Here is a 15,913-nt window from a genome sequence, read left to right as displayed (position 1 = left end):
TTTAAGGATCCAGTCTGCAGCGGTAGGTGAGTGCACTACCTCGCTGGGACCCGCACGCTGCCTTTGGGTTGGAGCATCCAGAAGGAAGTTCCTGTAAGGTGCTGGGAATACCGGTGTGCCGGCTGGGGCTCGGTGCTGACAGGAATCGAGACGATCCTGGCTCTGGACTACATATCTCCAACTTCGTAGCACTCAGGTTAATTCCTTACGGAAGTCGGCCTTGCCAGTGCGGAGTGGCTGTGCCCTTCTTCGCTGGTCGTCGGCCCCGTCACTTCGGTTCCTAGCGGCGGAGGCGTGGTGCTATCAGCTGTGGTCCTCTGCGCCGCAGGTATGAGTGTGCACTTGGCGTCGCTCTCCGCCGGCAAAAGCGGCGCTGTGACTTTGGTTCCCGGCCAACGGGAGCAGGGAGATGTTATCATGAACGTTCCACAGTGCTGGGTGTGTGAGTGTGCGCGCGCTTTTGTGGCCGCGTGACGGGCTCACCTGCCGCCTTCTGACGCACTTGGCTGCTGTGCCCCTTTAGTGACTGTGTACTCTCCCGCCGTGAGACAGGGACAGAGTCTCGCCAGTTAAGAATCGCGCGGTTCCAGGTGCCGCAGTTCCTTCACTTTACAGAGAACGAGGCTATTCTGAAGATGCCCCTACAATGAGAGTTTATGCCCCAGGAAGGCAGAAGACCACCCTAACAGGATGCCCCATTCTACTTTGAGAGCCCTATGGGGAAAAACTGATCCCTCTCTCAGCCTGAAGTTGTTGTGGGAATTGGTCCTAAACTGTTTGGTCGGCTCTGGGAAAGGCTTGATATCCTTTGATTCTTTTTTCTCTGTTCTACTTTTTCCAACAGAAGCATACAGAGGAAAGGAAAAAAATATTGCACAGCTAAAAGTCTCTTCTAAAATATGTTGCCATTTTCTTTCTTCTCTCGAGTTTCTTCTTTTCAAGATGCTGCTACCTCCTGCAACATCTTCCTAAGGAGAAACCTTAGGAGAAACCAGTGACTGTCCTTCGGCATTGCTATCCCTGTGAATCATGGCGCTCCAGGGATGGCCTCACCAGTCTACTACTCTACTCACCAACCACACCTGCACCTCTCCTTTTCCACCTGATGACAAATCAGCCCTTTCTGGTCTAAGATTTTTGATGAAAGATAACTATACTTTCTGGAGGAAATGTGGACTTTTGTTTTAACTTTGTACGGAAATTTTCAAGCAGGGTAGAAAATAATACGATCCCAGTGTGTCCAACGCTCAGCCGTAATTTAACACATTTGCAAAGATCCTTATACCTATCCATCCCCCTTTTTCCTTTAGTATCTCAAAGTGTTATTTTAATCACATGTATGCTTATGTAACCAAAAGGACATATTTTAAAATAATAACCATGATACTATCTCAACTTGAAAAACTAAGTCATTCCATAATATCATATACCCAGGATATATTCAAACTTCCCCAATTCTTTGGAAGATAGATTTTTTTACAATTGGTTTGTTCAAATCATGATTCAGATAGGTCCACACATTACATTTGGTTGTCAAATCTCTTTTCTTATTAATTTTTTTTTTTTTTAATTCTGGACGACCAGCATGTGGGATCTTAGTTCCCCAACCAGGGATCAAACCCTGGGCCCCCTGCACTGGAAGTGTGGAGTGTTAATCACTGGACCGCCAGGGAAGTCCCTGTCAAATCTCTTAAGTTTCTTTAATCCATAACAGTTTTCTCTATTTTCTGTTTTTACTTTAATTGTTGCCATTGATTTGTAGAAAAACTAGGTTATTTGTTTACAGAATATTGTGCATTCTCCTTCTGGCTAATTTCTTCCTTGTGGTGTCATATAATTAGTTCCCCTATGCTACATATTTCTGTTAAGGGGTAGTTAGATCTAGAGCCTTGATCAGATTCAGATCATATTTTGCCTAAATCACATTTTCAGGCAAAAATAATTCATAGGTTATGTTGTGTACTTCCTGTGACATCACATCCTGAGGTTTTTTAAAGTCTGGTGTCCCACTTCTGGTGATGCCATGTTGATTGGTGTTCAAGTGCTGTCCACTTAATTCTTCCTTTATAAAATGCCCTCTTCCTCTTTCACCTAAAGCATGCATTCTCAATGGCAGAAGGAGGGGTATTGCCCCCACGGGGGTGAAACTTGGTTCTTGGCAGGGAGGGGGACAAAACTCTTAGTAAATATTATAATGGTTTGTGGACACAGTACATAAACACATATACAGTATATCTGTGGTATTAAAATTTCATAGGTAAGTGGTATCAAGAGAAAAGTTGTCTTAAAAGGCTTTGGGGGAACTAATAATGAAAAAAAAAGGTAAGAAACACTGACGTAGAGGTTATAACATCCATTTATGATTGATGCTGAGATCTATTATTTTATTAAGTGTTACATATAGTGATTTTTAAAACTAATTCTCTCAATTCCTTCTGCATTTCTTAGCTGGAGTTCTACAAATAAGAACTTTTCTTCATCGACTATGTGGTTTTCCTAACTTAGCAAATTTCTGAGTGATAGGAGTGTGTTTTGTTATTCATAATGAACCCCTTTTGATCACACCCGAATTTATGCTAATGAGGTGGCTTGGAGTGTGACCCCTAGATAGCTTCAGGATGGAGCTAATCACCAGAAAGACCAAATGATTAGAGGGTTGGAACTTTCCAACCCACCCACTGACCTGACCTCCAGGAAAGGGGAGGGTGGGACTGGAGGTTAAGCCCTATAAAAACTCTCGAACTAGATTTGATGAGCTTCTGGATTAGTGAACACCTTGAGGTGCTTTGAAGGTGGCAATCCCAAAGAGAGCATTGGAAACTCCAAGCTCCCCCTCCGCCATACCTTGCCCTATGCATCTTTTCCATTTGGCTGCTCCTAAATTGTAACCATTATAATTAATTGGTAAACATAAGTGAAGTGTTTTCCTAAGTTCTGTGAGCCATCCTAGCAAAGTATAGAACCTTAGGAGGGGATTGTAGGAGCCCACAATTTATAGCTGGTTGGTCAGAAGTACAGTGGCGTGGGATTTGCGATTGGCTTCTGAAGTCAGGAGCAGTCTTGTGGGCCTGAGCCTTTAAGCATGGGAGCGAAGCATCTCATTTAGCATGTGGGCCCTGGGGAAGCGCTGCTCCCCAGGGCTCCCTGGGTACTCCCCTATCCTACAGATGTAAGATGCCCATGGAAACTGGCACCCTCTGGGGTCCTGTTCAGCATCATGGGGATTAAGGAAAAGTCTGGCCTGAATTCCCTCTGCTCTATCTGGATTCTACTGGATTTGTAAGAGGGCTGAGATTTTCCCAAACTTCCCTCAAAGAGGGGAAATAAAGGTAGTTCCAAGGTGCTCATTTTGTGGGCTCTGAGGCAAGCTTGTTCTCATGGCTTTGTTTTCCTTCTCCAGCCCTGCTCTCCTCTTAGGACTCTGCACATCTCCAGGAGAGGAGCCCAGAAAGTTGATCAGTTCTGACAGTTCTCAAAACCATGCCTCACGTGAGTTGCTGTTTCTTCTTTCCTCCCTGAAGTGCAATCATTTTGTTGGGTTATATGAACACCAGATATATTTTCTGCCTTGCTTAGTCCTGTAAAGGAACTGCTCCCAAATTTCTCCCATTCCAGTGAGTGATCGTAGCAAAGAGCTTCATTCTTCTCTAAATGTTTTTCCCTGCACCAGATGGTATTCTGCCAGGAGCCCTGAGGAAGCAGAAATAACTCCCCTTAAGAGTAGTATTAGCACAGTGGTTTAGTGAGGTAGTTAAATGAGACACATGACAGACTTTGATCTCTACAGACCTAGGTTTTCCACTTGGAAGTGACAGCATTTCTACTGGTTGTTCCCAATCTCAGTGTGTGGTGAGATTTTTTTGTGAGGCCTTTGAAATTGGTTGGGGAACTGAGTCCTGAGAAGAAAGAGATCTTGCCTCTTGTACAGTTTCATGTTGCTACTGTAACAAATTACTACAAACTTCGTGACTAAAACACAAACTTACTGTCATACTTCTGGAGGTTGGAATCTGAAATCAGTCCTATAGGGGCTAAAATCAAGGTGTTGGTAGGTCTGTGTTCCTTCTGGAGGTTCCAGAGGAAAATCTATTTTCTTGCATTTCCAGCTGCTAGAGGCTGCTCACGTTCCTTGGCTCAAGGGTCCCCTCCATTTTCAGAGCCAGCAATCATATCATTCTGATCTCTGCTTTCATTATCACATCTCCTTCTTTGATTCTTCTGCCTCCCTCTGTCACTTAAAGGACCCTTGTGATCCCATTGGGCCCAGTCAGAAAATCCAGGATAATGTCCCCAAGATTCTTAATTTAATCACATCTACAAAGTCCCATTTGCCATGTAAGGTAACATACTCACAGGTTCCAGGGGTTAAGACATGGACATCTTTGCGGGGTCATTAGTCTACCTACCACATCCCTCTTGCCAAGAAACCAATGAGAGGCAAGGCTTACCTTGGAGTTGGCCAGAATGTGTCAGAGTGATGCCTGTGTGCACCTAGACTGGCATCCATCAGCCTGCTGTAGCCTAGGAACACAGAAAGTAGGAGCAAATAAAATCTGCCAGATGTATAATCTTTTGAGAATTTTAGATTCCTAGAGCTAAAGACATTAAAGAATTTGTTTTAAATACTCCCAAATAAGCAGATCATTACATCCATAAAATGAAAATACTGTATGTCCATTATATTTGGTGACATAATATAGTGACTTAATGAACTTGAATCTTCAAAAAGATTCGAAGTTATATCCAAATTCTATGTTCCAGTCCAGAGATTTGTTAAAAAATTGTTTGGAAAGATTTCATCAATTTCATTTACCCTTTTCTTTAAAGAGAGAAGGTAATTTCAGAAAGAACCCATTAGTTGAGAATTTATTTATTATTTATTGAGAATTAGAAAGCTTAAAGTGCTGTGTGATTGCATACAATATTTCATTTAATTGGGAAACTGCAATCATCTGGCCTTTTGTATTCCCAGACCTTTCTGGATAATGGAATTGTCCTAGTATATGTAGGAAGTTTTGTCTGTGGCAATAGCAGTGATCAAGGATCATGTTGACACTACAGTTCAGGCACCCAATTTCCTTCAATGTTACAGGTGTTCAGCCATGGCATATTATTTATTATATCACCCCCTTCCTTCAATGCCCTCCTCCTTCTTATCTCATTTCACCTCAAAATCATCACCATATTTCACAAATAATAAATGGATTTGTTGTTTCAGTGGTTGGTAACCTTCAGGGATGTGGCCATCAACTTCTCTCAGGAGGAATGGGAATGCCTTGACCCCATTCAGCGCGATTTGTACAGGGAGGTCATGGTGGAGAACTACAGCCACCTGATCTCACTGGGTAAGATCATTTTACACAGTTTTCAGAATTTGTCTCCCATACTTTCTGCCTCCTTCATTGTGAATTTCTGATTTCTATTCCCTAAGGAAAGGTTTGAGTTTTTTAAAAGTAGAAGTAGACAGCCCCACTGTGTACCTTTTTATTTCTCACCCTTCAGACCTTCACATCTTCCTCCATCACTTCCTGTCAGTTTCTCTTCTTTGATGACCAATGGACTGGATTTGAATCTGGGACTCTTCATCCCATGACCATGTCTCATTTCTTTTCTTTTAAGCTGGATGTTCAATCCCTAAGCCAGATGTGTTTTCCTTATTGGAGCGAGGGAAGGAGCCCTGGATGGTGGTGAGAGCCATGACAAGATGGAGCTCAGGTGAATAAGAGCTGGCCACACAGGATCAGCTATTGCTGATAATAATACAGCTGCTTTATGAAGTGACAACACTTTGCGATGTTTGTGTGAAGCTCCCTTCAAAGGCCTGTGGAAAGAAGACCTGAGACCTAGGGAGAGCAGGAAGGTGATATCAACATGAGTTCCCAAAGGAACTTCCTTTCCAACTCCTATTTACCGCTCTTCCTCCTACATTCACCCCACCCTTTTAAAAAAATTAAGTTATTTATTTATCACTTTTGGCTATGTTGGGTGTTCGTTGCTGCACGCGGGCTTTCTCTAGTTGCGGTGAGCGGGGGCTACTCTTCATTGTGGTGTGCAGGCTTCTCATTGTGGCTTCTCTTGTTGCAGAGCACGTGCTCTAGGCGCCCAGGCTTCTGTAGTTGTGGCGTCCTGGCTTAGTTGCTCTGCGGCATGTGGGATCTTCCTGGACCAGGGCTCGAACCCGTGTACCCTACATTGGCAGGCTGATTCTTAACCACTGTGCCACCATGGATGTCCGCCCCCCCCCTTTTGCTTTAATGAGGAAACTACCTTTGGTTTCTTCCAAGACAATCCTTTTTTCTATTTCTTGATTGAGTTTTTTCCCAGTTGTTCTTTTTTATTTAGCTAGATATCTCCAACCAGCAAACGTTTGTTGAGAGCTTACTGTGTTCTTAGATTAGGATGGACAGGGATGATCTCTCAGAGGAGGTAACGTTTGAACTGAGACCGGAAAGAAGTTAGCTGTGTAAAAATAAGGCAAGTGTGTGTTCAGGCAGAGAGAACAGAAGTGCCAAGGCCCTGAGGAGAGGCTGAGCTTCCTTTATTTGAGGATCAGCAGGAAGGTCAGTGTGGCTAGAACAGAGTGAGTGAAAGTGGAAATTAGAGATGAGGTCAGAGAAATAGGCAGAGATCAGATCATATGAGGCCTTGTAGGCTATTTCAAGGAGTGAGGCTTTATCCTAGGTATAATAGGGAGCCCTTGGAGACTTTTGTGCAGATGAGTAGGGGATTATTGTTTAAAGATCACTCTGGGTGCTATGTGTAGGAAGACACATAGCTGTAGAAAGGCCCCCATAGCTTTTGGTGCTGGTAAGAATGGAAGCAAAAGACCAGTTAGAGGACTGGTTCAAGAGTCTATATTAAAGATAATAGTGGCTTGGAATGGGGTTTAATATGTGGTGATGAGAATGGGTTATATTCTGGTTGTATTTTGATGGTAGGATTAATAGGACTTGCTGAGGATTGGAAATAGAAAGAGGCATCAGCGTTTGGAAGCCTGCAGATGGAAGTCAAGAGTTACGCATTTGAGATGCCCATTAGATATCTCCATAGAGAAGTTAGACACACATTTGAAAGTCTGCAGGAGGGTAGTCAGGACTGAAGAGATAAATATAGGATTAATCTCTGTATGATGGGACGAGATGAGATTATGGAGGGATTGGTTTAGATGGAAAGCAAGGTAAATAAAGTCCAAGGGCTAAACCATGGGGCATTGCAACATTTAGTTGGGAAGAGGAAAATGATCCAGCAAAGGAAATTCAGGAGCTTCCTGATTAACCTGTGATCTAGGAAGTAATTGGGAATTCAGTGTACTGGAAGCCATGACAAACACAAGGAGAGAGTGGTTAACTGTGAAAGATACTGCTAAGAGCTCAAGTAAGATGAAGGCTAAGAATTGACTATTGGATTTGGCAAGATGAAGGATATTGGTGACCCTGACAAAGTAGGTTTGGAAATGAGAGGAGCAAAAACCTGATTTTAGAGGATTAAAAAGAGAATGAAGAAGAAAAAAGTCAACAGTAAAAACTACAGTGGGATAGTGAGTTAACTCACCAGGCAGTGTGGAAGGCCCATTTGAGGAGCTCTCAAAGGTACAAACAGAGTTTTTAAATGCTTTAGAAGTTTTAAATAACAGTATTATAATAGTGAGGAAAAAGAAGTATGATATAATAATGAGGAAAAAGAAGTTTGATTCAAGTTTGTATATGTAACTACATAAAAGTTCAGGGAAAAAACCTGGAAGTAAATACAGCAAAATGTTAGTTATGAGGGTGGGAGTAAAGGGGAATAAAAAGTATAGACAGGAAGTACAGACAACTCTTTTGAGAAGTTTTGCCAGGAAGGAGTACAGTAAATGGATAGGAGCTGCAAAATGAACCAAAGAATCAAAGGAGAGGTTGTTTTTTTTTCTTTTTTTTTTTTTTTTTGCGGTATGCGGGCCTCTCACTGTTGTGGCCTCTCCCGTTGCGGAGCACAGGCTCCGGATGCGCAGGCCCAGCGGCCATGGCTCATGGGCCCAGCCGCTCCGTGGCATATGGGATCCTCCCAGACCGGGGCACGAACCCGTATCCCCTGCATCGGCAGGCGGACTCTCAACCACTGCGCCACCAGGGAGGCCCGAGAGGTTGTTTTGTTTTGATTTCAAAGGAGAGTCTTTAAGATGGAGATAAATAATAGAGAGATGGTATAAGAGTAAATGAAATATGGGTGGTAGTGGTCAAAAAGATGATTGCTCAAAACTGAACTTTTAGAGGTGTTGTGATTATTGGTAACAACAAGGTCTATTATATCTACTGTGGGAGAGGGTAGGTGGAAAGAAGTGAAGGAAAACAGTGTTTCAGGGGAAGCAGTGTGCTCAAGGTTTCAATCAGAGCAAGAAGATGAAGAGAATAATCAGAAGGGAGGCTGAGGTTAGAGTACTTCTGGAAAGTACACTGTGAGTTCCAGAAGGTCTGTTGGTTAGCATGCAATAGAACATTGGGTCATAAAAGAGGATGTCCAGACCTGGATTGGGATGAGAGTCCTAGTGATGACCAAGGACCCAGGAAGCCAGAGCTTTTCAGAGGTAATTGGATACCCAGAGATGTCAAGCATTACAGGATTGGTCCTGAGTGGTCTCTTTGGGGAAGGTGGGTGCTTATTTCTGTTACAAACTAAGAGTGATGGGACTGTCACACTAAGAGTTTATGGAAATCAAGACCTCCCAGGAGAAACCAGCCTTAATAGCAGGATGTGGAGGTCTTACCAGCACCAAAAGCTATGGGGGCCTTTCTTTTAGGCTGCAGTGAGTGGAGTGGTTGTCTTAATAGAAGAAAGAATTGTAGGTGCAGTGTTGCTCGAAGTCTGGGTTTGGGGAAGGCTTTTCAGGAATTGCAAAGGTCTGTAAGATTTCAGATGAGCCCTGAAAGGATGGAAAGCCAGTAGGGAGGCTGAGGGTATAGGGAAGAGCATTCCTAGCAAAGGGAACAATGTACTAAAGGCTATAAGAGGATAGAGCCCGGTGTATATGAGATATTCAAAGAAGACCCTTGTAGTTGGAGCCTAGTAAGGGAGAGGTACCAGGTGTGAGTTTGGAGAAGCTGGCAGAAGCCAGGCCAGGCAGCACCTTCTAGGGGTTATGAAATGACCTGGTAGGCTGTGAGCAGCATTTGTTTTTTTGTTTGTTTGTTTTTTAGCATCTTTATTGAATGTGAGCAGCATTTGTTTTTATTTTTTGGTTTGGTTTTGTTTCATAAATAAAATAACACAGAAGAGAAAATAAAATAAAATATCAGAATGCATCACATGTAAAAAGGAAAATTTCATGACCTATTTGTCTTGTTTATGTTTGTGCATGTGTACTCACAATATAACATGCATAATAATGTAACATGCATTTCTTATTGTAAGGTTGCAGTCAAAAGCAGTTTGAAAGATGCTACTAACAAGTTTGAATTTTATCCCCAAAGCATTTGCAAGCTTATGAAGGATCTTATATAGGACAGTGACATAATGTGATTTACACATTTAATATATTACTCTGACTGCCAGATGGAAATTAGAAGGAAGGGTCTCATGACGTTACTGAGTAGGTTATTGTCGTGGCTCAAATGAGAGTTGCTTTGGGCATCCTCGGAGTGTTGGCAGTGGTGTTGGGGATAAGGAAGCAGATTCAAGAGCTATTTAGGAGATAGACTCAGTAGGACTCAAGGGGGTAAGAGTCAAAGGGGCCTTTCAATATGCCTTCTGCTTTTCAGACTCCATTTTGTTGTCTTCAGTCATCGCCCCTTTTGCCGTTTTCCCAGTTATTCTTGCATTGATTTAATGACAATAAAAAGAACTACTTATTTTAGTACATTTCATACATATTCCTCACCCTCAGCAAGGTTTTAAGACTTGGGTATTCTTATCTTTACTTTCTTTATCCCACTAGGTTGCCATTTAGCACCTTACCCTGTGTGGTCTCACAGTGCTTCCCACCCCAGAATCATTAGATTTATATTTCTTCCCATTTTTATTATCATGTTACTATAACATGGAGAGCAGTTTGGAATCTAAATTGGATTTATCTGGTCCCTTACACTGTTCCGTTAATCACCATATTCCAGTTGGTTTCTTTCCTACTGTCTTGTAAACCATATTGTGCTTCTCTGACAGAAAGTAGAAGCCAGATACTCTCATCCCAGTACATTTTGCTGACGAGTTGGTGTTAAATTGAGCCATGTGGGGGTTTTTGTTTACAGTTTGCAGTTTCATTGTACTTTACAGTTTACAGTTTCATTGTATTTTACAGTTTACAGTTTCATTGTACTTTTTAGCAAAAGCACGTTTTCCCAGATTTCTGACTCTTATTTCTAAAAGACCATTTGAAGTTGAATTTACCGATATATGTTTATTTTCTTTCCCACTACCATCCTCTGTTACACTCTACAGCCTATATACAGTGTTGCCAGAGTGTGCCTGGGGCTCCAGTCACAGTGGATAGTGTTCTTCTACATTTGAAAATTACATCCATCTCCCAACTTTGTTCAGAATAACATAAAAGTTTCTTTAGTGTATAAAGTTGTCAATATTTCTAGAACATTATAGAACCTTATGCTTTTCTGGAAAATATGAGAACATTTGGCCTTGAGTAGAAGGTACTGGAAAGAAGGACCTGAAAAAATACATGAAGGGAAAAGAAAACACTGTGTTTGCTTTCTATGTTCTGGGGAATAGCTATAAAGAGGCATATTTTTCCTATGCTTGTGAAGCTTGAGGAATAGGAGGATCAACATAAATAAAGAAAATGTAATTCTAGAATTGCAAAGATTGAAACAAGAATGAAGAAGAAGGTGCAGATATAGAGAATAAAGACATGGCATGGGCCCAATTAGAGTTTTCAGTGATAGTCTTTCTGAGCAGCTGGCATTTAAGTTAGTATGTTTTAGACGAAAAGGAACTGGCCTTGCAGAGATTATTCCTGGCAGATGGAACAGCATGTGAGGGAGTCTAAAATGCATAAGAATTTGATAAGAGGCTATTATAGTGAGAGATGGGTGGCTTGGCCTAATGTGGTTGTAGTGGATGTGGTCAGATATTTGATAAATTTTGACGGGAGAGCTAATAGGATTTGTTGATAGATTGGCTATCCACCCAGGCATTTGTTTGTTTATTTCCAGGGGTGTTTTGTTGTAATTTTATAAGCTTCCTTGGTGATTCTAATCCACTCCAAAGTTTGAGAACCACTGACTTAATCTGTTTTCTTAATTAATTTTCCCCTATAAATTCCCCTCATTCTATGTTCTCTCCTTGTGCCTTTTTTAAAATTGCACAAAACTTTTAGCAATGTTTAAGCCATTCTGTTCCTATGAGAATTATCATTTTATCTACCATTTTTACCTTAGACAGTTCATTTTTTCTTACAAACAAAAACAGCAGGAATTTGCTTTCTTGTTATTTTACAGACTTGGAATACAGCTGTGAGACCAAAAAGTCATGTCCAGAAAAGGGAACTTATGAAATGGAATCACTGCAATGGGAGAATATGAGGAAACCTATCAGCCATAACCTTGAGTGCAATGATCTTGGAGAAAATACAGAGTGCAAAGGCAAGTTTGAGGATCAACAGAGAAGTCAGGAAAGACCATACATGCGCATGAAAATTACCTGTAAAGAAGAGGCCACTCAAAGCCATTCCATGTCCCCTATTCTTCATCAGATAAATCCTACCAAGGAAAAATTGTACAAATGTAAGGAATGTAAACAAGCTTTCAGCTACTTGTCATGCCTTATTCAACATGAGAAAAGTCATAATAAAGAGAAACACTCTGACGTTAAGAAATGTAGGAAGATATTCAGCAAAAAGCCAAACTATATTCAACATCAGAGGATTCAGAATGGTGAGAAACCTTATGAGTGTATGGAATGTGGAAAGGCCTTTGGTCGTAGTTCTGATCTGATTCAACATCAGAAAATTCACACTAATGAAAAACCTTATCAATGTAAAGCATGTGGGAAGGCCTTTATTCGTGGTTCGCAACTCACTGAACATCAGAGAGTTCATACAGGAGAGAAACCATATGAATGTAAGAAATGTGGAAAAGCCTTTAGTTATTGTTCACAATATACACTCCATCAGAGAATTCATAGTGGTGAAAAACCTTATGAATGTAAGGAATGTGGGAAGGCCTTTATTCTTGGCTCTCAGCTTACTTACCATCAGAGAATTCATAGTGGTGAGAAACCCTATGAGTGTAAGGAATGTGGAAAGGCTTTTATTCTTGGTTCACACCTTACTTATCATCAAAGAGTTCATACTGGTGAAAAGCCTTACAGATGTAAAGAATGTGGGAAGGCCTTTTTATGTGCCTCCCAACTTAATGAACATCAGAGAATTCACACAGGTGAGAAACCCTATGAATGTAAAGAATGTGGAAAGGCCTTTTCTCGTGGCTCACAACTTACTTATCATCTGAGAGTTCATACAGGTGAGAGACCCTATATATGCAAAGAATGTGGGAAAGCCTTTATTTCTAATTCTAATCTTACTCAACATCAGAGAATTCATACAGGTGAGAAACCTTACAAATGTAAGGAATGTGGAAAGGCCTTTATTTGTGGCAAACAACTTAGTGAGCATCAGAGAATTCATACAGGTGAGAAACCCTTTGAATGTAAGGAATGTGGAAAGACCTTTATTTGTGGTGCATATCTTATGCAACATGAGAAAATTCATGGTGAGAAGCATTATGAATGTAAGGAATGTGGGAAGACCTTTTTTCGTAACACACAACTTACATATCATCAGAGAATTCATACAGGTGAAAAACCCTACAAATGTAAGGAATGTGACAAAGCTTTTATTTATGGCTCACAACTTAGTGAACACCAGAGAATTCATAGAGATGAAAAACCCTATGAATGTAAGCAATGTGGGAAGCCCTTTATTTGTGGCTCACACCTTACTGAACATCTAAGAACTCATAATGGTGAGAAACCCTATGAATGTAAGGAATATGGGAAGGCCTTCAGTCGTGGCTCAGAACTTACTCTACATCAAAGGATCCATACTGGTGAGCAACCCTATGCATGCATACAGTGTGGTAAAGACTTTAGACGTCATTCACAACTTACTCAACATATGAGGCTTCATAATTGAGAAAGCTTTATATATGATTTAATATAAGAAAGCCTTCACCCATCTTCAGCAGCTCTGGAATATTAGAGAACTCATATTATGTATGTAATGAAATAGGACATCCTTTTGATTGTGTTCAAAATCAACTCATTTTTAGAAAGCTTATATTAACTTCATGAATGCAGAAATAAATGACTTCTGGAACCCATTAAACATTTTTTAAAATCTCTATAACCCTGGAAAGTAATGCTGAATTATATCCTTTATTGAGCACCATCTCTATTTTAATATTTCCTAACTGTGAAATTGGATAGGTTAAGTAACTTCTCTGTGCCTCCATTTATTTATGTGTAAAATACTATAATGGTATAATAATGATCAAATTGTAAGTGATTAAACACATGTAACTCCCTTTGGACAGTATCTGATATCTGATACTCAGTGTTATTATCATTATTATTATCATCATCATTATCAATGCTATTAGAGAAGTCAAATGGTAGGAATATTTTATAAGTACCGTAGAAAGATGTAAACATTCTATTACCATCTATCCCCTTTTGAACCCAAATAATTTATTCTATGACAAGAGCTTTAGAACATAATAAGAGTATGAAGGCCTCTATTTTAGAGCTCATAAGTTTTGCTGCACCAGAAAATTCATACTGGCAAGAAACTCTATGGAAGAAATTTCTTTACCATTGTAGAGCTTTTTTATAAAATCAAGGAGAGGAGATTTTCCTACAACAAATTACAAAAGCAGAAGTCTTTATTCCACATTTTCTAATTACTACTTTAAGGATAAAAGAAGTTACCAACAAAATGATAGCCAAGTTAACGCCATTAAAAAAAACCCTACAAAATATTGTCTTAAATGAGAAATCAAAGCAAAATTTACCAACTACAGTTTTTCCTCATTATCTGAACCTAATCTATTCCTGATAACAGGTTGAACAGTACATTTTCAGATGCCCAAACTTCAGAGCCTACCTACATCCCATTACTTCAAATGGGAAAAATAATGTTTCCAACGCATTCAAGTACCCTAACCAATTTTCCCAAACATAATTTAAATTCAAGTTAAACCACTTACATGAATTCTCTCAGGGATTTCTGAATAATATAAAACATTAAAAACCCAGTTAACAAGTAATTAATTAGCAGACATGTTTGTGCATGCAATTATTTTGAACATTATAAAGTATGAATTATGTTTTTCTTCTACACTTCAAGGAAAAGATACTATGATGATATATAATGAAATGTATTAGTACATAATGGAAATAAATAATTAGTAAAATAAAAGCAAATAATAATAAAAGTAAGGGCTTCCCTGGTGGTGCAGTGGTTGGGAGTCTGCCTGCCAATGCAGGGGACACGGGTTTGAGCCCTGGTCTGGGAGGATCCCACATGCCGCGGAGCAACTAGGCCCGTGAGCCACAACTACTGAGCCTGTGCGTCTGGAGCTTGTGCTCCGCAACAAGAGAGGCCGCGATAGTGAGAGGCCCGCGCACCATGATGAAGAGTGGTCCCCGCTTGCCACAACTAGGGGAAGCCCTCACACAGAAACGAAAAAACCCAACACAGAAAAAATAAATTAATTAATTAATAAACTCCTACCCCCAACATCTAAAAAAAATAAATAAAATAATAATAATAATAAAAGTAAAATAAAAGACACTGATAGAAGAATTGATACAAAATTTCCCAAGACAATACTTTCCCGTATGCTGTTTTCTATTACATAGTCTGTAATGAACACTGCAGCCCACTTAGTTGCTTCACAACTTAATATTCACTATCCCCACTCTAAAAAACACTGGTTTTACCAATATATTACAAAATTATAATCTAAATGTTAATACACCATTTTTTAAACAACAATAACAAAAAAGATAAGTGTGATTGAGAACCATTAGAACACTCTGAATCATTAGTGTAACCACGGTGATGCCAATGCAATCATGCATTCTCCACTCAGATTAGACAAACTATGCCATCATTGGTCAGTTGTTTACAATTCAGGGACTACCATTATTGCCCAACTAAATTTAAAGAAAATGTAAATAATGGAATGTAAGTAGAATGTTATGTGCTACAATGATAATAGGTTATTGATAATACCTCTGACAAGTAATATATATGCATGTTAGCAGCCTTTTGCAGAAAATACCCAGAACCAGATTTTCCTAAGATACATTCAAGAAATAATAATCTCCAAAATACCTTTGGAGAAGAAGTGTTCTGCCTCATTGCATATAAGGCCATGCATAACCAAATTTTCTTATTGGTTTAATGAATTCCACTTTGAACAAGCCAAATTAAAAAACTGTAAGAAGTCCCGCAATAAAGAAAATATTACCTTTGTTTAACCCACTGTTTCCCATTCCTGACCATGAATCCCTTCTATTCCATAATACTTAATATTTTGTGTTGTGAACACACTTCGAGAAATCTATTCTTGACCAAAAGGAATAATTATAAGAGGAAATTTAAGGCATAATTGCAGTTATTTAAATTTAGTGGGTGGCATAATGCTTTTCTGTTCTACAATCAGTCACTAAACTATACAGGGACAATCCTTCTAGCTTAAATTTTCACAATCGTTTCCCTACTCTGTCATCTAGATCAATTTAGTAAGGTTTTTATTTATTTATTTATTTATTTTGCGGTACGCGGGCCTCTCACTGCTGTGGCCTCTCCCGTTGTGGAGCACAGGCTCCGGACGCACAGGCTCAGCGGCCATGGCTCACAGGCCCAGCCGCTCCGCGGCATGTGGGATCCTCCTGGACCGGGGCACGAACCCACGTCCCCTGC

General features: G+C 40.2%; 1 protein-coding gene across 2 annotated transcripts; it reads left to right on the top strand.

Annotated features, from left to right (window-relative positions):
• On the top strand, positions 1 to 13,422 carry ZNF571 (zinc finger protein 571). 2 transcript variants are annotated; one of them, XM_082606899.1, is made up of 5 exons: positions 1 to 328; positions 3,401 to 3,489; positions 5,219 to 5,345; positions 5,620 to 5,715; positions 11,424 to 13,422. In XM_082606899.1, the coding sequence occupies exons 2-5, from the start codon at positions 3,481 to 3,483 to the stop codon at positions 13,115 to 13,117; spliced, it is 1,926 nt and encodes a 641-aa protein (XP_082463025.1). In that variant the 5' UTR covers positions 1 to 328; positions 3,401 to 3,480; the 3' UTR covers positions 13,118 to 13,422. The 2 variants fall into 2 exon arrangements, with proteins under 2 accessions (XP_082463025.1, XP_082463026.1); XM_082606900.1 differs by lacking the exons at positions 1 to 328; positions 3,401 to 3,489; positions 5,219 to 5,345; positions 5,620 to 5,715 and adding an exon at positions 5,802 to 5,860.
• Positions 13,423 to 15,913: the final 2,491 nt, after the last annotated feature.

Source organism: Mesoplodon mirus (assembly GCF_964341445.2).
Source record: "Mesoplodon mirus genome assembly, chromosome: 19".
Taxonomy (NCBI): domain Eukaryota; kingdom Metazoa; phylum Chordata; class Mammalia; order Artiodactyla; family Ziphiidae; genus Mesoplodon; species Mesoplodon mirus.
The sequence above is the reverse complement of the archived record's forward strand: the minus strand, read 5'-3'. Positions and strand labels throughout refer to the sequence as shown.

Coding starts and splice junctions, on each gene's coding strand:
- ZNF571 (XM_082606899.1), top strand. Junction 5,346..5,619: donor CAGCCACCTGATCTCACTGG/GTAAGATCATTT, acceptor TTTTCTTTTAAG/CTGGATGTTCAATCCCTAAG. Junction 5,716..11,423: donor CATGACAAGATGGAGCTCAG/GTGAATAAGAGC, acceptor GTTATTTTACAG/ACTTGGAATACAGCTGTGAG.